We start from the raw sequence: 21,253 nt of genomic DNA, 5'->3' as shown, positions 1-21,253 counted from the left end.
CAGGCAACGTCACAGATCATGTGATGTTGCAGTTAATCATCCTCGTGAATCATTCCGCTTGACTCAGCTACCGTCGTCCTCCTGGCAATGCTCAGTCCGTTGCACATCAGTAGAAAGCCCCTACGTCGTGCGACCGCCAATTGAAGTGGCTTCCTGGCTGAGGATATAGAATATTATCAGAAATCGCGTTGCGCGTATAATTAACACGCGTGTTGGTTGATTGGAATTGAAGTCACACACACGGTAACAAACGCGTTCTCAACAAACATCCATGCCGATGCCTGCAGCACTCTCGCGCACCTCGTCGGCAAGCAGTACATTCACCAATGCCTCCTCTGAAGACCTATACGCTACATTCATCTCCGAATCGCTTGACTCGTCCTCACGCCGAACGCGCAAACGCTTCACCAACGCCCAGCTCAGGATACTTGAGCAATTATACCATCAAAACTCCCATCCTTCGCGTGAGCAGAGAGAAACGGTGGCTAGAACGGCGGGAATGTAACGTGTTTTTAGTCCATTGCGACGCGTTTTATAACTTTTTACTACTAGGGAGGTCAAGTCTGTTACGATTTGGCTACAGAACAAGCGGCAAACGGACCGTAGAACAATCCTTGCTAGCGGACGGGTTCCTCCCCCAGTCATAATCCAGCAATACCACCGTGTGCCTTCTCCAAGCACTGCTTCGTCAACATCAACCAAGTCGCGTCGACCATCGCTTGACTCGGTCGCGTCACGTTCCGAACTTGGAGGTCTTGGACCCCGCACTCCTTCTCGGCGTAGAGATCCCCATGCTGCTCTGTGGGAAACGATGGAATCATCTCCAGTGGGGCCACAGTTTAGTCCGCCCACAACTCGTGACTCAGATTTTGTCGAATTTGGCAAGCACACACGGACACTCGAATGGGCTTGTGCTCGGAAAAGACTTGCGAGGAAGGCAGAACGCGAGGAAAGACGTGCTAATCCTGGTCTAATGACCGACGATGAAGACACAGATATAGAACCCACCGAGGCTGTCACTCCACCAAGCACTTGGGGCGAAAACGATCCGCGTTGGAACTCGGGGGGGCACACTTTAGATAAGAAGGGCGACGGAATTCAAAGGAAAGAGGTGGAAATCGTACGGGTGGCCACACCCACACTCACGCCGCTACCCACCATTCCTGAACCTGACGACGACACAATGAAGGCGGCTCTTGCGTTGTGTGGGCTTATGCAGGGATGATTTCTCATAGTGATATATTGGTTCTTACAACTTGGAATTACTTTTTTCTTCTCTCTGGTTTTCCTGACTGCTCTGAGTAGCACTGACTTTTGCGACGCGTAACATTGACCAGATCCGGCAGTCGAATCTGACTCGTGGTCTTGCTATGCTTCACTGTGCAATGCAGTCGCCAGCAAAGACGCGTCTTTGAGCCAGCACAGTGGGTTTTCGCTCGCCATCACAGAGTTTCCCAAAAAGGGCCTGTTTCACATGACACCGCGATCACAGCTGCTTTCCTCACAGCAACCATGTCTCTCGCGAAATTGACCTCGATATCGACGCAAACGTTGTCATTGCTTCTTGAACGACAACGGTTCCAGACTTTACCTTCCTACTCGTCCGACTCAACCCCAAATGCCCCGAATAACCTCCATTTACCACAAATTGCGCAAAACCTGAATGCACTGCGGACAGGAATTCTCTCGCTCGAGGCCAAGGAAGGTCGTTCGGATGCTGTCACTCTCCTCAGGAATCAACATGAACGTATGAGAGGCATGTTAGGGCCTGGTGAAGATGCTGGCGTGACCAGGTTTGTTTCGTTTTGCTGCACAGTGTTGCTGAAGCTATGCATAGTCTTGAGCCGGAGCGTATACCAGAACCTCCTCAGAGGTCTCAGCTCATACCGACACCAGATTCAGAGACAGTATTCACGCCATATGCGGACGATCCAGAAGCCGGCCCCGAGCAGATGTTGCAAACACAAAGGCTAATGATGGACCGTAGGCTTTGTTTATACTCTCATTGGGCGTGCACAAGACTGATTGTTCCCAGAGCAAGATAGTCAACTCGACTTGCTGTCACACTCCATAAACCGGCAACGCGATCTCTCCATGCAAATCAACGAGGAGCTCGACGTTCATACCGGACTGCTGGAGGAATTGGACACCGATATTGGAACCACAGAAAACATGCTGAGTGGAGCGCGAAGAAGACTAGACAGAGTTGCCAAAGGCGCCAAGAACAACGGTCGGCGCCGTTTCTAATTCCAGACTGGGATTTGACTTGTTTCTAGGTTCTGCTGTTACAATTGGCGCCCTCATTCTTGTACTGCTCATTCTCATCATCGTGTTCAAAACCTAGCCCGCATTCCAGTTTTATATCATCCACATTCACACAAACCCAAGTACCCCCAAAATGGCTTTGCCGATGACCGTAACGCCGTCGTTTCGCCACCCAGCCCGGCGCCTCGCGTCCTCAACTACTTCTGCGCTAAGAATGCCAGATTTCAGCCGGGGTTCGAGGAGCATGTTGACAAGTCCTTGTGTAAATTCGGGATGACCTTGAACGGTGAAGATATGAATATTGGATAGCCCCGATGTTGTTGAGGGGGAAGCTCCGTCAATTAAGCGGACCATGCCTTGGTTTAGAGCGACACTCGTTGAGCCAAGCAGATGGAATTGGGGCGGCATCTCTGAAACCACATCCTGGTGCATTTCTTGGATATACTTCAACCCATGTCAGACATTCCTTGCTTCCGAACTAAGCACATTACCAGTGAATCAGAACCAAACACCTCTTTGCCGAGAGTTGTGAGCTCGATCGGTGTCGGACCAACCTCCCACTTCCCATTATTCTTGACCACGCGTCCACCTAGCGCTCGTCCAATTATCTGGTGTCCGAAGCATATGCCTACGATCTTGACGCTGGGCTTATCGGTAGCCACGCGCCTGACAAATTCGACCAGTTTATTGATCCATTCAATGTCTTCATAAGCGGAGGCCTCTTTCTACCCTCGTCAACAACTCAGTCTGGTGACAGAGGAGGCGTACTTGATCCTGTGATGAGAATTCCCTGCGACTCATCGACAGCATTTTCTGTTGGGTATGATCCTGACACGGCATCGTATGGCTTCAGGGTGATTGAACTTGGTGGAATGCTGAGCTCTACGCCGGAAGAGTGTAACAAAGTAGTGAAAATGCTGTGGTAGTCCCCATATTCGGCAACGATATCCGCCGGAAGGGTGTCGCAGATGAGTAGTAGAACTGGCTTCGAAGGGGACATGGTGGAGGATGGAAAGTCTAAATGGGGAAAGAGTATGCCGCCGGCCAAGAACTTGCCTTCCAACTAATCCTCAAAAGCCTCAAACAGAGACACTCGTAGGTAGCTATCAAATGGCTCGCCTTTTCGAAGGATGAAGTATATGTTTTCCTAGTACTATAGCTGTAACGAGATCTATCTCGTTTCGGTTCTCGTGGGTCATGGTCTTGCTTGACTTGGAGGCTTGAAGACTTTCCCTCCGACTCGGAGCCGGTTTGGGATTACAATTGTCATGAAAGTTTTGCAGTATTCGAGTGCTGTCTTTCACATACATAAGTCAGACCTTCGTATCGTTCTACTGTCAATGTAGGTGATATCATTTTAGCATGTCAATGGTCTCACTAGCAATCAATGACGACGCAGCTGATAGCCTTGTCGAGCGAGCTACCGTCGTTCCTTCAGCAGTATTTTAGTGTTCACCCACTCAGCCTGTGCATCTTGAGGCAATAGGACGCGCCAATTAAAAGCAAACCTTCAATGGCTCCGTATCTTTGCATAACTTGTGCAACATGAGAGTCCGCGTTTCTAGTGTGGTTTCTTGATTGGGTATACTTTTGCTGGAGTAGATATGTTGTTATTACCTGCGTAGACCTGCGTTGACGAAATCCTGAGTTAGAATGTTCTCGACTTGCCTAAACAGTCACAACATCCGAGTTGCGATCACTTCCTGACCTTTGACCACCATGGACCTCGATGAACGACAACAGCACAGCACAATTGAAGATGAGGATGACATGCCAGAGCTGCAATCCGTGTCCAACAGCAGCGACTCTGAACTGAGCGAGTCCGACTACGAAGAGCGACGCCAAGTTGTGGAAGCTGTCGAGGACGACGATGGGGACAGCAATTGGTCCGATGTGGATGACGAGCAGGCAATGCCCCCACTTGAGCCAACATCCGGGAATAGAAGGCCCCGCGCAGATGACGACCAAGATGAGGGCAGAGACAGGCGACCACCTTCCGAGCGAGTCAATGCTCCAGCTCCAACTCCAACTCCAGCTGCACAACCACAACCACAACCACAACCACAACCAAATTTTAACATCCAACCTATATTCACCCAGTTCCTCGAGATGTTACAAAACCTCGCTGCCAATCCGAACATGATGTTTGGTGCCCCCCCACCCCAGCCAAAGGACAGCCAAGAGAATGCCCTGCGTATCATCAGCGGGCTTGAAGTCGTCCCAGAGGGGCTTATCCGACGTCTTGAACGAGTATCAGCATTAACAACTCCTGCTGTTGATGATGCTGCTGCCGTTGGTGGCGATAGCGGTTGTGCGATTTGCTGGGACAGACTGCTTGATGGAGAGGGAGCGGAGTTTGCCTCGTCAGAATCATCGACGAATACTTCTGAAGCCGCGCCAGCCAAAGCCGAACTACCACAAGGCATTATCGCACTTCCTTGCGCCCATCTTTACCATGCCTCGTGTCTCGTTCCGTGGTTCTCACGCGCGGGCCAGACTACTTGCCCAACCTGTCGCTTTGACCTCGACCCCAGCGGTGTTATTTGGTATGGTGGCCACAAGCGCGAGCCTGGTGGTGGCGGACCAATGCCATTCTTCTTCCCTCCCAATGGTGAAGCTCCTGGCGCCTTTGAACCGGATGAAATGGACCCCGATGAAATGGGAGGCTTCGGCTGGGGGGGCGGTGATGAGGATCCCTTGTGGGATTTCGGAGGGCCTCGTTCGTTTTTTCCCTTGCACACTTTTTTCGATCTTGCTAACATAAATGCGAAGCCGATGATGATGAGCAGGATGAAGATGAAGACATGCCACCTCTTGAACCGATACCAGGCCGAGCAGCCCCTCAACTCGACGACGACATGCCTGCCCTTGAACCTATCGCTGGGTCAAACGCCACACCAACTACTTCCGTGAACAATCCTCCAATTCCAGCTCCGACGAACCCAAATCCTCAGCCACAACCTCAGCGAGCTCCTCCTGACAACAACAACCCATTTGCACAGCTCAGGAATGCCTTCCGTGGGGTCTTCAGCAACAATAATATCAATCTGGGCCTCAACACTGGAGCTCCGAATAATAATACGACACCACCACAGTTATCTCAGATACTGCGAAATTTAGTGCCTGGCGCTGGAGCAAGACGGAGAGATGCCAACGATACCAATGTCCCTCCCACAACGGTTCCTGCACCCTCTGCCAATGCAGCTCCTCCACCACCTCCGATGTTTAGATTTGGCGCGCCGCAAGGTGGAGCCGCTCCGCCCAATCAACAAGCACCACCAAATCCTCCCCCCTTCACTTTCCATGGACCGGGTGCTCAACCGCCTGGTGGTGGATTCACCATGCAGCCAGACCAAGCGACTGCTTTCCTCAGAGCAATAGGTCTTGGTGACATCCTGCAAAACATGAACATGAATGGTGCTCAAGCAAATGGGCGCACACCGGAAGATTTCCATGTTCATGTTGGAATGGGCGGAATGACGATGCCAGATTGGGCACGAGACATGGGACCGACCTTTGCGATCCCTGTCCATGTACGACTTGATCAACAACAACAGCAGCAGCAGCAGCAACCACGACCCCAGAATAACGATACCAACAACCCTGAGCCAGTGCTGGAGTGGTCTCCTCCTGATTCGCCTGGGCCAACCGTGCGAGAGCGTGTTGAACGTCGTGAACGTGATGCTGGACTGCGTTGTTGGGACTCGTCATGTGGCGTCGGTCCTTCAGACGATGATCCTTTCATCGAGGTGCCGCAAAGTTCACACCAGATTTCCATTGTTGGCGCGGACGAAAAAAATGTCTGCCCACATACCTTCCATCCAATGTGTCTAGTATCGGCGCAAAGGTCGCGACGAGGGTGGCTGGAGCCTCACGTAGTCGAGGAGGAAGAGAGCGGGCAATCTGTGCAGGTGGCGTGCAGCGTCTGTCGGGCGGATGGGACTGTTTCACAAGCACAGTGGCTTGAAGGGCTTGCCTCTTAACTTGTGGACCAAAAAAAGAAACAACAAATTGTAATCCTAGTTTGGGTCAGTTTTAGACCATTATACATGTCCTAGTTTTAATATATTTTATCGTGTCCCAATTCATATAGAGTCCGTATACATCATCAAGTGTTGTGTCTATTCTAAAACTTATTTGGGACCTTTGCGTTTGCCTTTGTTTGGGGCCTTGCCCTTGCCCTTTCCTTGGCCTTTCTTGCGACCAGGATTTTCGTTGTCCTCACTGTTCTGTGAATGGCCCAAATCTGTCTGATGCCGTTGCAGAGCATCTTGACGACTCAATACAGCGTTACATCCAGGAAATAGACATGGGTGACGCTGTTTTCGATGTACAGTCTTCTGATGGCGGCGCAGATCATGCTTTCTCTTAAAACCTTTGCCGCAGTATCGGCCCTTAGAATAATATATGTCGCATATATGCTGGAAGCCTTGTCATCAACCGTGTGCTGGGAACGTCGAACGAAAACGAACCTCTTCACCGTTGCCAGACTTTCGCCGAGCAGCAGTCTGCGACCAAGAGTTCAATGCTTTTGCAAGGGCATATAATCAAGCTGAACTTGCCGTTGAGCTTTCTTCTTGTCGGTCAGGAGAGGAATGCGGCCTCTTCCTACTGGGACCCGCCTCGTTGTCTGCTGACCGTTTCCGCTAAGTCACGATATGAGCCTTCCTCCAGATGCAAACGAAATCTAATGCACCTTCAAGCTTGGGCCTTGTTCGGAATCTGAAGAATCCTCCGAAGGAATCTGGGAAGGTTCCTCGACCTGCTGCTGTAGAGACTACATAGAAGACTTGAGCTGTAACCAATGAAAGGGCTGGGCCACACACAGCAAGACGAGGCCCGGGAGAATCCACAAGGATTTGCTGACGCTGCCGTGCCACCGTTGATCGGAGACGCTACAAAGAAAACCTCAGTTGCAGCCGAAAAGAGCAACAGCTCGAACATAGCGACTCGGGCCCTGAGGAGTGAAGTGTTGGGGTGGATTTTCCTCTTGTTGTGAGTTCCCTGGTCCGCTCCCGCTTTCGGCTATCGGACTGCCGCCACTGGCATCGAGGTCGGCGGTCCAGACAGTCGCTGGCTCTTGGTTAGACGATGGGCCGGCTGTTGAGCCTTGGTTGATGGCAACGTGTCCGAAGCCTTGGGCTCCGAAACCGGAAGCTTCGCCGCCAGGAGATGTAGATTCGTCCAAGTCCGACTCGACGTCATCTAATGAGAAGAAGCCTTCTGCCATCGCTCAGAGCTGTTTTTTTTTCGATTCCGGAGGCGGCATAAATAGAGAAAAGAACAAAAAGGTGTTGTATTTCGGAGAAGAAATAGAGTGTGGCCCCCCACATAGCGACGAAAATTCCTCGAAACAAATGCGTAGTTGGTCGAACAACGGAACAAGGATGACGTGACTTGTTTGTGGGTGGTACATGATGTGACTGAGATCTTATCTAATCTTAGTAAAACAATTGGAATACAGTATTAGCTAGCGATACAGACTATTAGGACTTATTGTGGATTAATTACTGGATAGAGTTCAAATTGTCCGCGATGGGCCTGTTCTCAGCATTGGCATCGACTGACGGCGCGATATGACGGGCCAACAGCTCTTCAACGGGATAGTAGACTCCACGAATGCGCAATGAAACCCGCGGGTAAGGGGCCGGTCTACCCGAACGCTGGTCATGAATTCGCCTTGACGGGGAGAGAAGGAAAGAAGGAGTGGGTGGATAGGCGTCAAGCCCAGCTTGTGTCCGCCGATTTGGACTGTGAATGGTATTATTGCTCGATGGCTGCACATCCTGGAAAGGTTTGCGTCCACGCTTGACTCGGAGTGCGACACTGGAGCCTGCTTGTGTTGGAGGTGGCACATGGAGGACGAAGGAGGAAAGATGTTGGTTGGCCCTAGAGCGTGGAAGTCGAGCACGTCCACGTCCTGGCCTTGTTGCCGGCTCCGCAAGTGCTTCAACAAGTTCCAACGTCGCAAAAGCATTTAGAGCTTGATTAGTCATCGAGTCCATGAGTGATCGAGGAGTGCTGTCCAAGAAGTTTGTGAGAATCTACACACACATCAGGTTACTCACTAAGAGAGCAAGAGAAGGGGGAAAGTCAAATGGTTGGTATTGGCCGCACTGGACGTCTTTTATATGCCACCGGAACGTCAAAGCATGCAGAACGTGGCAAGAGGTCTTGTTCACGGCGGGGAAATATTCGGCCGAAAATAGCAATTCAAATTGCAGCGTGTTCTGATAGATCTGATGGCCACACACTTCCAACAAAGCACTCATATATGCACGAAAAAGTCCTGCTGGCCCTCTTTCGCTTCTACTCGACCCTTCTCCACCAAAAAATCCTTGCAGGCGAGTCTGATACGCTCACTCGTCAAAGGCAAACGGAAGTCCTGCAATTCGTGAACGTTGGCATCCGCTCGAGCAGACTTGAGCGCGTCTCTGATGGCTAAAGCCACGGAACACCCCAGAAAGAGTGGTGGCTCGCCGACGCCTTTGCTTGCTTTGATTGAGCCGAGATTGGGCCACTCGGCATCGCGTAACAGCGACACATTGAATATCTGTGGAATGTCACTGAATCCAGGGAGTTTGTAAGCGCCTATCATGATAGAATATCAACGCCTCTGACTCCGAACAATGCAAGCAACACACCAGGTCCAGTTGTAAAGATCGCGCCTGTCTGACGTAACCACAGACTCTCTTCGATTGTGCTTAACCCTTGGCCTTGTGTGAATGCCCCTTCGATCTGTCCGTAATCGACGGCAGGATTTAGACTCTTCCCAACGTCCATGTTGATATCCACTCTGAGGACAGTGTGGTCTCCAGTAAGTGTGTCAACTTCAACCTCAGTTGCACATACGCCTTGGGTGAAATAATGGAACAAATTTCCCGTTTCGTTCGGATTGCTAGTCCAGTTGAGCGAGATCGAAAACACACCAGTTTGTTGAAACCTACTTCCACTCATAACCCAAATCCGACGTCGCATGATGGCCTGTGGCGGAGAGGGGGATCCGATCTGCCCAAGCTGCAGAGGCAAGCGCTGAAAGAGGTGCCTGTGGTCCAAGCTTTTGGCGATACGGCTCTAGTCGCTTGTTGATCTCGGCACAGGCGTTATAGACGGCATAACCATTGAGACTAGAAAACATCGTGAGAACGGTTGGAAAGGTTGAGATTTGCTTACGAACTCGCTTGAAGCAGATGCTGCGGTGGGAACCGTATTGATGACTGTGTTGGTCGCCGTTTCTGACGTGAACACGTCCTCTAATGGTATTCGCAGTTCTTGGGCTGCGATTTGACACATCCTAAGAGCGTAAGCAACAAGTTACGTCGAGAAAATAGTGTTTTACGTACTTGGTATATAAACCCTGTCCCATTTCCACTCCTCCATGCGCGAGAAGGACACCTATGATCACTTTTTCAGTATTGGGGGTGACAAAAACTCATAGACCCACTTCCATCCGTGTACACGTGCACAAGAGCTGAACCCTGATTGAGAGCTGGGAAGGATTAGTATGATGATCACAGCAACGGTAAGCCTGAGGACCTTTCACTCCGAATGCCAGCTGTGAATGACATGATAAGGACGAGCTCAACTTTCTAATGACAGAACTGACCCCGAATTTCGTTGGAACAAGCACGATACCGCGTTTGCGCCATTTGTGCTCTCGATTAAAGGCCCGAACAGCCGCCTTCCGTTCATCATAATGACTTCCGCGACGACAATCGCTGAGGAGACGAGGCACATGCCAGTCCAAGACCTTCTGGTGGTATGGTGTTTTCTGTGCTTCCTGATATAAATTGATCTGGGTAGATAATGGTGAGATGAAATGAACCACAAAAATGTTTCTCACTTGTCGAACGTGATCTATGTCTAGATTCAGTTTATCGGCGATGGCTTCCAGATAATGTTCTGCGACGGCCATTCCTCTTGGTGGCTCTTCAGCTGAGGGATGTCAACGGAGGTTGCGACTCACTGGGGTCCGCCAAATCCTCTGAACGCCGTGTTGGAGACCTGCCGTCCACTCAGGATAACACTCAAGGAAACATGGTGCAACGTACCGTATTTGTCTTGCAACACCGCGCGCGAACATCGACGTCGGGGATATAATAGCTGTTGCAAAGTTCATGTGTGTCTTTCCGAATCATAGATCACGTGCCAATTCTCCAGATGGGCAAGTGCCCGGTCGCTAACGCCTCCGCTCAAGTCCATAGAATACCCTGCATTGCAATAGAAACTAGAGGGGTCAATGACGATCCGCCCAAACGAGGTCGAGCTTACTCTGCAGACAACGCCTGAAGCTTCCCCTCAGAGGTGAAGCCCACTTTCCATTTTGTCAAACATGGATGTCGTTGACCAGTGGTCATGATGTCCTCTTGTCGATCGAGCATGATACGCACTGGTCTCCTGGTCTTTTTCGCAGCTACGGCTGTGATTGCGGCCAGCTACAACAGCACGTTAGCAGGAGACATAGGCCACTCGGGGCAACCATACGTGAACACTGCGAGATTCCTTCCCTCCAAATCCCCCTCCGAGTCGTTTAGCATGCGCAACAATTCGATTTCGTGGCACGCCAGTCACATTGGCTACCCAGCGTTGCGTCTCGGCTAGTCCCTGAGTCGACGAATAGACATCCATTTCACCATTCTCAAGCTTTGGAACACTGGGTACAATGAGCCGTTGGAGAAGATGAACAAGAAAGACCCACACAAGTACTGCCATTGTTTCAAGGTAGAAATGTTCCTGGAAAATTGTTACAATATGCCAGGACAGCAGCAGTATAGATCAAACCTGTCCTCCCATTCTCGTTTCTCCTTCTAGCACGTGATCTGAAGTTGTGAGCGATTCTTCAATGGGCCTTCCCCTTCGGATGAATCTATTATATACCGGATGGAAAGATTCCTGCTCAAGCGCCTCTTCTATCGTGAGAATTCGGGGAAGGTCCTCGTACTCGATTTGGACGGCGCGCGCAGCTTTCTGGGCAATAATTTTAGAATGCGCAACAACCATACCTATCGGTTGTCCATGTGCAACGACTTCGTCGACAGCAAAGAAAACCTCGTCAATGAATGGTCCGCCTCCCCACCAGTTAGATCTCTCATTTGGCAGATCACTATGCGAGACCCAATCAACGACGCCCTCCATCTCGATTGCGGGCGAAGCGTTCACGGAAAGAATTTTGGCGTGGGCGCGGGTGGAAAGGACGAGGGCGCCATATAGTTCATTCCCCACTTTGGGCATATCATCAACATAAACGGCAGCTCCGGTGGCTTGAAGTAAGCCAGATAGATGTGGTTCTTGACGCCCAACGACCTCTTGAGCGTAGGGATCACTGTTGTCATGCCTGCCGGTGCTCAGTTGGCGGTGAATAAGGTTTGTTATGTCGGCGATTTCCGAGGCAGTTGGAAGAGCATCGGTTGCTAATCCGACTTCGCTTGAAACACTGGTCCAAAATTTGAAAAAGAAACTAAGAGCCAGCGTCTTGCGATACGACGCCATTCCTCCAGGAACATTGAACGGGAGATGCATTTCAAGTCCGAGAATGTCGAGAGCCGCCTCCATAGTCTTGGGCGAGAAAGACTTGCCTTGAATCCATTGAGTAATACGACTATCGAGCTTCAACACGAAACGAACCAGTCAAGAAGGTCTGGGTCTTTGTGGCAGAGACAACGGTTGGGCTATATCGCGTTAACTCAATATCGCGGCGAAGAATGAAGCGTACGCCATGCCACCGTAGGCCAATCGAACATGTGATATGATTCCATTCAAGGAGACTCGCATGGCAAAACATGCTGTCACGATGGCAATGTCGTCATCCCGGCGCTTTGCCTTGAACAAAAAAAAGTTAGCTGACTTTCTGAAGGACAAAGATGCCAACTTGTTTGTATGCGCGAACGACCTCTCTGTCTTTGGAAGTATTCAAGGGCACGACAATTTTGACTATGACAGCATTCTGCGGTAAGGCGGTCTTGCGATATCCTGTAAAGAACTGGGACATAGGCAGAATAATTTCTGGCTGTTCTGGACTTGCGGCGAGAATTTTTGCGTCAATTGCGACCCAAACGGGATTCAAATCGGAGATGGGACTAGCTGTCGCAATATTTCCTCCGACAGACGCAACATTCCGAATTTGTAGACCAGCGAAATAGCGCAATTGGGTACGTATCGCCTCGATTGGGCCACTTTTTGTGGGATCCAAGGTCGAACAAAGGGCTTTGCTTTCTTGTTCGAGCTCAGCTAGTGAGACATTCGCACCAAATTCGAACGTATTGCGGTCGACCGAAGGCGGCCATATTCGACATAATTCTGGGATATCGGAAATAAACACTGAAATTGGATAAGATGCCGCTTTAATCTTCACTTCGATCTGGATTTCTGAAGAGCCACCGACGAGTTTCGCAGTCGGGTATTGGGTTTTGATTTCAAGGAGCTCATCCAAACTAGTAGGCCGGAACCATTTCCTAGAAGAAGAACCAAACGACAGAAGTTTTGGGACGTGTTTGGTAAGGGAAGGTGGATAAATGAGCTCTGTGCCGGCTTTGTATGGTTTGAGATGGAAACGAGGGAAGTTGGATGGAGACATGGTAAGATCTAAGTCATCTGATTGCTCACGCAACTGACAACAGTCTGCTCTGCCACAGCCTTTATTGGTAGGAGCTGGGTTGGCGCAACATTCAGCATGGTCGAGGTTCGCAGCCTCGAAGTTTATTGGAACGGTTAGTTCTGGCAAGGTGGGTGAGACGCCAGCAGCAGGAAGAAGAGTTTGATTATGAACGTACCACCATTGAGATAGTCGCCTACAAAGGTCTTCGCAGCATCTAAGATCGGCTTGTAGCCAGTACATCGGCAGAGATTGCCATCCAAAGCTCCTTCGAGTTCAACTTCTGCAGCCGAAAGCGATCCACGATATGCAGCATTACGAACGAGTGCATATAATGACATGATGATTCCTGTTGATGCGTTAGGCCAAGAAAAATAACTGCAGAACAACTACCTGGAGTGCAGAAACCGCATTGGCTTCCGCTTAATTTCCAGAGCCTCTCTTGGATTGGATGAGGATTCTGTGGACTACCAACACCTTCGACAGTGATCACATGTTTACCATCGACGGAAACTGTGGTTGATATGAGTTGGTGCTTGAGTGTCTGGAAACACTGACTGATCGGCGCCAAACATGCGTTTATAGCGAGATGTCTATGGTTGTTGGCTTGGAACAAGCAGATGTGTGAGGCCTCACTGAATCTGATTGGTTCTTAAATTTCGCGATTGGATCACGACGGTACAGGCACCACAACCACCTTCGCCGCAACCGAGCTTGGTGCCTGTGTGTCCCTGTCCTTGTGAGCGTATAAAGTCAAGAAGTGTCGAATCAGGGTCAAAAGAGTTGCCGTCTAGGATGATTGGGTTGCCGTTGAGATGGAATCGAAGGGTGGAAGTCGCATTCTCCAAGTTATTGAACATGGTGGTCAGCAAAACGAGGCATCCCGATTATGTAACTAGCCTGCATTCAAGCAGTACTTATGTCTTGTGATGACAACAAAACTGTATCTAGGGCCTCAAAGCTATAAGATTAGTAAAAGGTAGGTAGTTACATTCATGGTCATGAAGCAGTTTTTTGCTGCCCTGCGGCCATCATCCTTCTAGAAGACGTGGGTGAATGCTTTTTTTTGGCGAGCAAGGGAAACACGAACTGTCGTGCAGCCAGAATCATCTGAGCCTTCCGCTCTTTCAAACTAGCTTCCCGTTTGGCTGCAGTGTCCTCCCAAACGGCTTTGCCACCGACATCCAACTCGGAGATGCTTTCCTGCTCTTTAACGCGACTTTGAAGATTATATCGTTCGATGAGCGTTGGTTGTGGGGCGGAATGACGGACAGCGGATGAAGTCGAAGTAGCGGATTGTGGCGCCCTTGTTGCTTCTGGGGTCCGTGGATAAAGCGTAAAGTATGCTGGGGGCGGCTATTCAAAGGTGAGGGTTCATAACACAAACCAAAGCAGTTTTGACTGACAGGATCTAGGAAGCCGCGCTCAAGAATTTTGTTTGAGGAGAGCTCGACACTCCCAGTGCGGAGCAAATCATAGCGAATGTTCTCTCTGGAGGGATGGACTTGAATGGGTCGGCGAGTAACAGCGTTGTCACCACATACGGAGGAATGTCTGGAAACATGTTGTGTATGGTGTCGATCTTCTGGAGTGTAAAATGAGGGACATTACAGTATAGCGACGACGAACCATTTCTGGGGTAACATTCTTTGGCCTGAATCCCAACGTGTCGGCGGCACTGCGCTCGGACGAAGAATCGCTGCCTGCCTCTCATCAGTACCAGCAGCGTTGACCTACGAGTCGACTTGCTCTTGGTTATCCACCGAAACAAAAAGACAATGACCGCAAAAGCAACGACAACATTGACAATCTCAGCCATTTGGTGACTGACAAGGCTTGCTATGTGACTGTAACAAACTTTTAGGTTCTAACTAAACGCGTTCACAGACAGCTAGCTCAAGCCTGTGTGGATAAACGAACTGCTCTCCTTCTTTGAACCCTTCCTGCTTCAAAACTTTCCTCACTTCCTCCGCAAACATTCTCTTGTTCTCCTCGCTCAAGATCGCATTATGGCTACTGCTCAAACTGCGATTGACAACTCTCTCAATTGTCGCCGAATCATCATGGACAAACGATTCCTCCTGCGGCCTGGCAAATGACTTCGTGTAGGATGGAGTGCTGAAAATTTGACGCCATTGTCCGCTTCGCCAACTGGGGGACTGCTTTTTGTCCTGAGCCACCCGCTCATGAAGTTGACTGATCCACGGTACGTCTCTGCCAAAAGTATTCGAAGGTATCTCACAGAGCATTCAAAGGTACTCCTCAGCGTACCTGTCCTCATTGTTCCACACTAAGACCAGGATTCCTCCTGGCTTCAAGACTCGAGCAAACTCCTTGGCAGCCGCCTCACAGTCAAGACACCAATGAAAAGCCTGTCGAACTCAATATCCAGCTTGTGGGCAGTGTTTTCGCACCTGAGCGATGCAAATAAGATCTGCTGACGCCGCTAAAAGGCCTGTTTGGTCGAATGTGCCGTCTGAGAGCCTGATGCGATCGTCTACCGTGTGCTCAGCGAATGTTTGCGCATTCCTTCGCTTGGCTCGATTGCATTAAGACTGCGAATTCCTTTCCAATCTGGATGCCCCAGCAATGCGCGTGTAAACAACCCAGTTCCAGAGGCAATTCTAACTGCAATTGGCACCAAGCAGGACGTTCCCCGACAACTCACTCGACGATATCAAGTCTATCTGATGCAACCTTTGCTCGCAGTCTTTTGAAAGTTTCTGGTGGATAACGCGGTCGGGCACTATAGAGACCTATCTTGAGCCAGCTGAACCCATTGTTGCAGGTACCTACGTGTTGTAGAACTCGTTGGTCCCTTCTGCGAAGCCTGCTTTCGAAATCTCGTGGACCGACATTATGGTGGTGGATGGAAGAGTCAGAAGCCTGAAAACACTACTTATAACGGCCGCACGATCACCTGATCAGCTAAATTTACGCCTCTCTGAGTCTCTCCACGAAATTTCGGCGAAAAGAGCCAGCTCACATAGTACCTTATGTAGACGTAGCGCCTGCGGGTTTACAGTATTATTACCTTAGCCTAGGCGGGGTGAGAGAGGAAGCATGACGAGATGTTTCAGCTTTGATGGTCGTTGAAGTTAAAATATCCTTCGCTCGGTGGGACGTCGCCAGCGGGAACTGAGGGTCGGGTACCCATGTTGAGAGACCGATATTCCAGTCAGTTGTTTCTTACGTAGTATATCAAGTAGAAGACGATCCGAAAACTCTTCCGGTTAGCAACTGAACGATCGGGTGTGACGGAGACGAAAAGCCGTACTTGTGATGATTTGTGAACATCAGCATCTCTCTTTCTCTCCGCCCACGACCCTTCCTCCTTCTTCATCAAACAACTAAACACACACATGCGTCTATCCCTAGTCACTCTTTTGGCCCTTGTCTCCGCCCCGACCGCCCTCGCTGGCAGCTCTTGCATCGCCTTTGATACCGCATGGAATCTTTTAGCTTTTGGATTCAACGGAAAGGATTACAACGCTGGCACCTCTAACACTTGGGCGTCTGGTATTCATTTTTCAGCCAAGCAAAACCCTCTTGCTAACTAGCACAGGCTCCGCGACTGATATTACTACCAACGGCCGACCGTAAGAAATAACCCGACTACTTTTCTCACAATAAACCCATCATCAGGCCTTTCAATGGCAACGACGTGAAATGTTACCTTGCAGAGGTGAGCTTACAAGTCCTTCTACATGGATTTGAATCTCATTGGACCAGTTCTTTAATGCCATTTACATTATCGGCGCGGATACCTCGAAACCTGCTGACATCTACATCTACGATGCTGGTGCTAAGACGTGGTCCACTCAATCCGTCACTGCGGGAGACTTCGACCCAACGTCCTTCCAAGCCATCCTTGACCATGACACCAACGTCTTCTGTGCGGTTGACATTCGCTTTGCGGTTCATCCTCTGATGATTTCCCTGCAGATGCTCTCTCGAAGGGCAATTTATTCTCCCTCGAGATGAATGAGCTTAAAGCTGCCAAGTCCGGCTCTATCGCGTGGGCTCCTCAGGGCAAAGCTGAAATCACCACTGACAACTACGATCCCGTCATGGCTGTCGCACAGAACCATGTATTCTTCTTTGGAGTTCCTGGGACTCCTGCAGGGAGCACGCCCATCTTTGTCATTCACTGTCAGTCTTTCTCTGTCAAGTGCGAGGGAAACTGAGGAAAAATATAGTCGCGTTCTGGCAAGCCGGTGCTCAGCCAATGGGAGGCAACTTCCCGGACAGCCATGGCCAAGCTACCTCCATCTTCCTGGACGTTGGGGTTCGACTTTTCGTTTCATTTTGGTTGGTAGTCTGCTGAGCGTTCATCCAGGTTCAGCAAGAGATCGCGTTTATCCCTGACGATGGCTCCAAGACCTACATTGTCAATGTCGAGGTTGGACACGCTTCTCGTTATGTTATTTTGGCTGATACACTGCAGACCAACACCACGCAAACTATGTCTGGACCAGCGACTGTTGATGCCAAAGCGAGGTACTTTGCGTCACCCACTGCTATCGTTCAACTGGCATCCTCTGGCGCTGTTTCGTGGATTCCGTACAAGGCTGGTGACAACTCGGCCAACTCCGGTGCCAAATGGAGTGCAGTGAGCAATCTTGCTGCTGTCGCGCCGTCCAGTGGTGGGGGTTCAGCTCCTTCCGGCTCTGCCCCAAGTCAGTCTTCCAAAACGGCTGGTTCTGGTGGGAGTGCAGCTCCTTCTGGAAGCAAAACTGCTGGTGGGAGTGGTCCGTCAGGATCAGCCAGCGGTGCCATTCGTCATGCGGGTTGGGGTGCAGGATCTGTGCTTGGGCTTGTAGCAGTAGCATTCTTTTTACTCTAGGACCATGGACCTTTAACTACGCTCTGCCTATTTATACCGTATGCTAAATTTGATGAAGGAGGTCATTACGTAAACAACCTCCTGTTGACGTCCAACGCTTGACACGTTGGTCTGTGACGGCGATGGCCAACGACGACGAGCTAGCGGAAATCGACGGCCAAAAGCCCAATGTACTCCTCGATGATGGGGAACAGCGCGATGTAAAAAGCATGACAAGGTTAGCGCTCGCGTGCTCTGTTCGATGTTTCAATAACCTATTTGCGTCGTTAGCCATTCCGTCTATAAAGTCAAGTTCGTTCGTCTTTTGGATGGCTACTGGACATTACTCATTCAGTCTATTATGTAGGCGGACGTGGGACCACTACTACTGTACCTGTCCAGTGCGTATGGTCATGTTGCTCGCGAAAAGGGGGAATTGATAGTGTTTGTCTTAGGCATGGCGCAACCAGGTTCAGCATAACTTTCACGGTCACCCGTGCATCCTAACACTTGCTTGTACTAGGGCGGAGTCCCTGTGAATGCTCGTAGCTGCAAACATCTCCAAGAACTGCTTGGTCTTGACTACGAAGCCGCCCGACTCAAATGGAAAAACCCAGACGGGCCCTCACTTACGGCCCCTGGTGGGAGAAAGAGGCCAGCGAAACCGGCGTCCAAGGCAAAGGCAAAGCCTGCGTCATCATCGAAAGGCAAGCGTAAAGCAGTCAGCGACGACGACGACAGCGATTCAGACGACAAACCACGCAAGAAGAAAGCTAAAAGGAAAGTAGATACGAGCGATGAAGAGAGCAGCGAAGATGAGAGGCCTAAAAAGAAAAAGAAGAGCAAGAGCAAGCGAAAAGACGAGGAAAGTGAAAGCGAGGACGAAAGTAGTGAAGACGAGCGATCCCGCAGAAAGAAACGCAAGGGCAAGAAGAAAAAGGTCGATGCCAGCGAAGAAGATTCGTCATCTGACTCGGAGGAGGATGACAAGAGGAAAAAGAAAAAAAGCATCCAAGAAGAGAAAATATAGTTCAGATGACGAATCTTCGGAGGAGGAAAAGTCACGCAAGAAGAAGAAGTCAAAAAGGTCGAGGAAAGAGAGCGACTCAGAAGGTGCACTGTTCAGTTGAAGCTGACTTCCCCTTTCTCTAATGTTTTTGTCCAGACGAGTCGGAATCAGACCATAAATCGAAGAGAAAGCCGAGTTCAAAGAAGAAACCAGCATCGAAACGGGCTAAAGACGAGTCTGATGACGATAAACCCGCAAAGAAGCCTGCCTCCAAGAGAAAGCCCACTTCCAAGCGGGTTGACGATGATGATGATGACGACGGCGACAACGGGGTTGGCGTCAATGGACTTCCTGCACTCTTGCTTGCTAACAAATGGGATATCGAGAAAGGCCCTGATCCCTCTGGCTTTTGGATATCAGAAAAGTTAGATGGTGTTCGGTGAGTATCATTGTCACAGTAAACAAATACTCGCCCTGAACAAGACTAGGACATTTTATAATGGAAAGGGCATGGTAAGCAGGCTTGGAAACGCATTCACGCCGCCCAAGTGGTTGTTAGAGAGTACGCACCAGTCATACCCCGAGAAAGAAAGTGACCCACCCCTCCTTAGAACTTCCCAAAGACGTAACTCTCGATGGAGAGCTGTTTGGGTAAGTCTGGCTTCCTTCAACCTAGTAGGCATGGACTCAATTCCAACTAGCGGACGCGGTAAATTCCAAGATACGGTATCCATCGTGAAGACGATGAACTCCCCACACTGGAAAGAAATCACCTTCCAGATTTTCGATATACCGTCTAACAACGGCACCTTTGAAGAACGGATGAAGGCACTCAAGCGACTCTTTGGGCCTGGAGCCAAGTACGAGTGCCCGGAAGTCGTACTCGTCGAGCACGAGAAAGCAAAGAGCCGACAACACGTCCTTGACAAACTCAAGGAAATCGAGGGACTAGGTGGAGAGGGCCTCATGTTGCGGAAGGCGGGAAGCAAATATGAGGGAAGGCGATCGTCGACATTGTTAAAAGTCAAAACATTCTACGACGCTGAAGCAGAAGTGACGGGGTATACGGACGGGCATGGTAAACATGCCGGGCTCGTTGGGGCCCTGAAATGCAAGATGGAGTCGGGAAAGGTCTGTTTGGACGACATTTTGACAAACTCAACTCACGTGATTCCAGGCGTTCAATTGTGGTTCGGGACTGACGGACAAGCAACGCAAGGACCCCCCCAAGATTGGGCGTATCATCGTGTACCGATTCCAGGAACTGACGCGAGATGGTGTGCCTCGGCAAGTCATTTTGTCTCTCCTTGACCGCTTCGCTCATATGGAAACAGTTTCCCGACGTTTGTCGGTGAAGCCATTGACAAGAAGAAGGCGAAGGACGCTGATATTCCTGCTCATCGCAGAACAGATGGGAAGAAGAAGGACGAGTAATGGTCTTATTATTAGTAATATTTGTTTTATTGTCTAATGCTGCCAATTGGCTGCTCCTATCGTAACTCGTTTCTCGTAGCCTGAGCAATGGCGAATCTAATACTGTTTGAGCCCAGACGCCTCTCCTGCATTTGTGGATGCAAGCGGTCGTCTGGCATTCGGGACCATTGCTTTTCAGTCCTCTTCCGGGACCGGTTTTGCATATACCACTCCCAAGCTGCGCGAACCACTTCTCCATCGGCGTCGTAAGGCGTGGGTATTTCAGAGTACTGTGGTCGAGCGGTTGGGTGGCGGACATAGATAGCTGAGCATGTCAAGAATGAAACTTCGAGATAGGCTGGTATGAACAACCATGGTGATGCGAAGAACGGGAGGTTAAAGGGTGTCGATCCAACAGGAGCCTTGAGGCGTTCTGTGATGTTGTCGGACTCGTCTGACTTTTTTTGTGGTTGCAGAAATTTGATAGCTGAAGGACGGACAGAGAACATGTCTCCAGGAGCTAGTCGGGTGTTGGCGTTTGAATGTTTCCTGCCGTTAAGAAGGACATTGCCATGAATAACGAGTCTTCGAGCCTCGTAAATGCTGGGTGCAAAACAGCATCTGAAGATGAGCACATCTAGCCTCCGCTCAACTTCACCAAACATCAAACTGCCAATGGGAGCCAGTCCTCGCGCAAGCTCTTTTTCCTCCTCTTCCCGTTCTTTTTCTCGTTCAGCCCTTCTGCTCCTCCGTGCGAAAGCAGTTAGCTCAGCCCCATCATCGCCAAACACCTTTCGTCGAGGTCGGACATCAGGCAGGGACTCCGGAAGGTACCAGGACTTGAATATTTTCTCGCCGATGAGGTCACCGTGGTATGCCCGCACAACTGACTTGGAAATCCATCGTTGCTGAAACAGCTTTTTTTCGCTGCGTTTGAAGTCAATTTCACCAACGCGTGAGCCAGCAGTTCGTTCGTGGAGGTTGAACAGGTTTTTAGGGTGCCAGCTCTGTCTAGGGGTTAAATCCTGGTGTGTGCAGCTGGGAAATAATACCATCCGAGGGAGAGCCTTGCGGATGGCGAAGACGCCCTTGTCGCGCATATTGGTTGTGAGAAGACGAGCCTGTCACACACCTTGACTTGAACTAAACT

General features: G+C 50.2%; 11 protein-coding genes across 11 annotated transcripts; 5 read left to right on the top strand and 6 right to left on the bottom strand.

Annotated features, from left to right (window-relative positions):
* Window positions 1–271: 271 nt before the first annotated feature.
* On the top strand, window positions 272–1,225 carry MIND_00606100 (Homeobox domain-containing protein; the record flags this gene model as incomplete). The annotated part of the gene is made up of 2 exons (XM_037362816.1): window positions 272–501; window positions 553–1,225. The coding sequence occupies 2 exons, from the start codon at window positions 272–274 to the stop codon at window positions 1,223–1,225; spliced, it is 903 nt and encodes a 300-aa protein (XP_037220737.1).
* Window positions 1,226–1,494: 269 nt separating this feature from the next.
* Window positions 1,495–2,344, top strand: MIND_00606000 (t-SNARE coiled-coil-like proteiny domain-containing protein; the record flags this gene model as incomplete). Its single annotated transcript, XM_037362815.1, has 4 exons — window positions 1,495–1,793; window positions 1,838–1,983; window positions 2,036–2,230; window positions 2,277–2,344. The coding sequence occupies exons 1-4, from the start codon at window positions 1,513–1,515 to the stop codon at window positions 2,342–2,344; spliced, it is 690 nt and encodes a 229-aa protein (XP_037220736.1). The 5' UTR covers window positions 1,495–1,512.
* A 29-nt stretch (window positions 2,345–2,373) lies between these two features.
* On the bottom strand, window positions 2,374–3,265 carry MIND_00605900 (Glutamine amidotransferase type-1 domain-containing protein; the record flags this gene model as incomplete). Its single annotated transcript, XM_037362814.1, has 3 exons — window positions 2,374–2,709; window positions 2,757–2,986; window positions 3,034–3,265. 3 exons carry the CDS (start codon window positions 3,263–3,265, stop codon window positions 2,374–2,376), a joined length of 798 nt encoding a protein of 265 aa, XP_037220735.1.
* Window positions 3,266–3,984: 719 nt separating this feature from the next.
* MIND_00605800 (RING-type domain-containing protein) lies at window positions 3,985–6,248 on the top strand (the record flags this gene model as incomplete). The annotated part of the gene is made up of 2 exons (XM_037362813.1): window positions 3,985–4,984; window positions 5,038–6,248. 2 exons carry the CDS (start codon window positions 3,985–3,987, stop codon window positions 6,246–6,248), a joined length of 2,211 nt encoding a protein of 736 aa, XP_037220734.1.
* A 1,524-nt stretch (window positions 6,249–7,772) lies between these two features.
* Window positions 7,773–8,270, bottom strand: MIND_00605700 (uncharacterized protein; the record flags this gene model as incomplete). Its single annotated transcript, XM_037362812.1, has 1 exon — window positions 7,773–8,270. The coding sequence occupies one exon, from the start codon at window positions 8,268–8,270 to the stop codon at window positions 7,773–7,775; it is 498 nt and encodes a 165-aa protein (XP_037220733.1).
* Window positions 8,271–8,533: 263 nt separating this feature from the next.
* Window positions 8,534–13,716, bottom strand: MIND_00605600 (Xanthine dehydrogenase/oxidase; the record flags this gene model as incomplete). Its single annotated transcript, XM_037362811.1, has 22 exons — window positions 8,534–8,856; window positions 8,910–9,163; window positions 9,213–9,392; window positions 9,443–9,559; window positions 9,609–9,660; window positions 9,710–9,754; window positions 9,802–9,820; window positions 9,872–10,060; window positions 10,109–10,184; window positions 10,232–10,368; window positions 10,411–10,492; window positions 10,537–10,700; window positions 10,750–10,918; window positions 10,964–10,998; window positions 11,047–11,840; window positions 11,890–11,933; window positions 11,978–12,084; window positions 12,134–12,978; window positions 13,035–13,205; window positions 13,250–13,369; window positions 13,415–13,449; window positions 13,493–13,716. 22 exons carry the CDS (start codon window positions 13,714–13,716, stop codon window positions 8,534–8,536), a joined length of 4,182 nt encoding a protein of 1,393 aa, XP_037220732.1.
* A 139-nt stretch (window positions 13,717–13,855) lies between these two features.
* On the bottom strand, window positions 13,856–14,675 carry MIND_00605500 (CUE domain-containing protein; the record flags this gene model as incomplete). Its single annotated transcript, XM_037362810.1, has 3 exons — window positions 13,856–14,212; window positions 14,263–14,347; window positions 14,401–14,675. 3 exons carry the CDS (start codon window positions 14,673–14,675, stop codon window positions 13,856–13,858), a joined length of 717 nt encoding a protein of 238 aa, XP_037220731.1.
* A 678-nt stretch (window positions 14,676–15,353) lies between these two features.
* MIND_00605400 (CUE domain-containing protein) lies at window positions 15,354–15,714 on the bottom strand (the record flags this gene model as incomplete). The annotated part of the gene is made up of 3 exons (XM_037362809.1): window positions 15,354–15,480; window positions 15,525–15,602; window positions 15,653–15,714. The coding sequence occupies 3 exons, from the start codon at window positions 15,712–15,714 to the stop codon at window positions 15,354–15,356; spliced, it is 267 nt and encodes an 88-aa protein (XP_037220730.1).
* Window positions 15,715–16,218: 504 nt separating this feature from the next.
* MIND_00605300 (uncharacterized protein) lies at window positions 16,219–17,702 on the top strand (the record flags this gene model as incomplete). The annotated part of the gene is made up of 8 exons (XM_037362808.1): window positions 16,219–16,375; window positions 16,422–16,455; window positions 16,502–16,541; window positions 16,589–16,751; window positions 16,802–17,008; window positions 17,056–17,144; window positions 17,196–17,258; window positions 17,304–17,702. The coding sequence occupies 8 exons, from the start codon at window positions 16,219–16,221 to the stop codon at window positions 17,700–17,702; spliced, it is 1,152 nt and encodes a 383-aa protein (XP_037220729.1).
* A 122-nt stretch (window positions 17,703–17,824) lies between these two features.
* MIND_00605200 (SWIM-type domain-containing protein) lies at window positions 17,825–20,124 on the top strand (the record flags this gene model as incomplete). The annotated part of the gene is made up of 12 exons (XM_037362807.1): window positions 17,825–17,919; window positions 17,973–17,993; window positions 18,049–18,082; window positions 18,137–18,151; window positions 18,205–18,322; window positions 18,780–18,794; window positions 18,847–19,129; window positions 19,179–19,252; window positions 19,302–19,341; window positions 19,392–19,821; window positions 19,868–19,977; window positions 20,025–20,124. The coding sequence occupies 12 exons, from the start codon at window positions 17,825–17,827 to the stop codon at window positions 20,122–20,124; spliced, it is 1,335 nt and encodes a 444-aa protein (XP_037220728.1).
* A 56-nt stretch (window positions 20,125–20,180) lies between these two features.
* Window positions 20,181–21,203, bottom strand: MIND_00605100 (S4 RNA-binding domain-containing protein; the record flags this gene model as incomplete). Its single annotated transcript, XM_037362806.1, has 1 exon — window positions 20,181–21,203. The coding sequence occupies one exon, from the start codon at window positions 21,201–21,203 to the stop codon at window positions 20,181–20,183; it is 1,023 nt and encodes a 340-aa protein (XP_037220727.1).
* Between the last annotated feature and the right edge of the window lie 50 nt (window positions 21,204–21,253).

The sequence above is a fragment of the Mycena indigotica genome, assembly GCF_014461135.1.
Source record: "Mycena indigotica strain 171206Taipei chromosome Unknown Mind.scaff0005, whole genome shotgun sequence".
NCBI classification, from domain to species: Eukaryota; Fungi; Basidiomycota; class Agaricomycetes; order Agaricales; family Mycenaceae; genus Mycena; species Mycena indigotica.
This window is presented reverse-complemented; position numbering and strand designations above follow the sequence as displayed.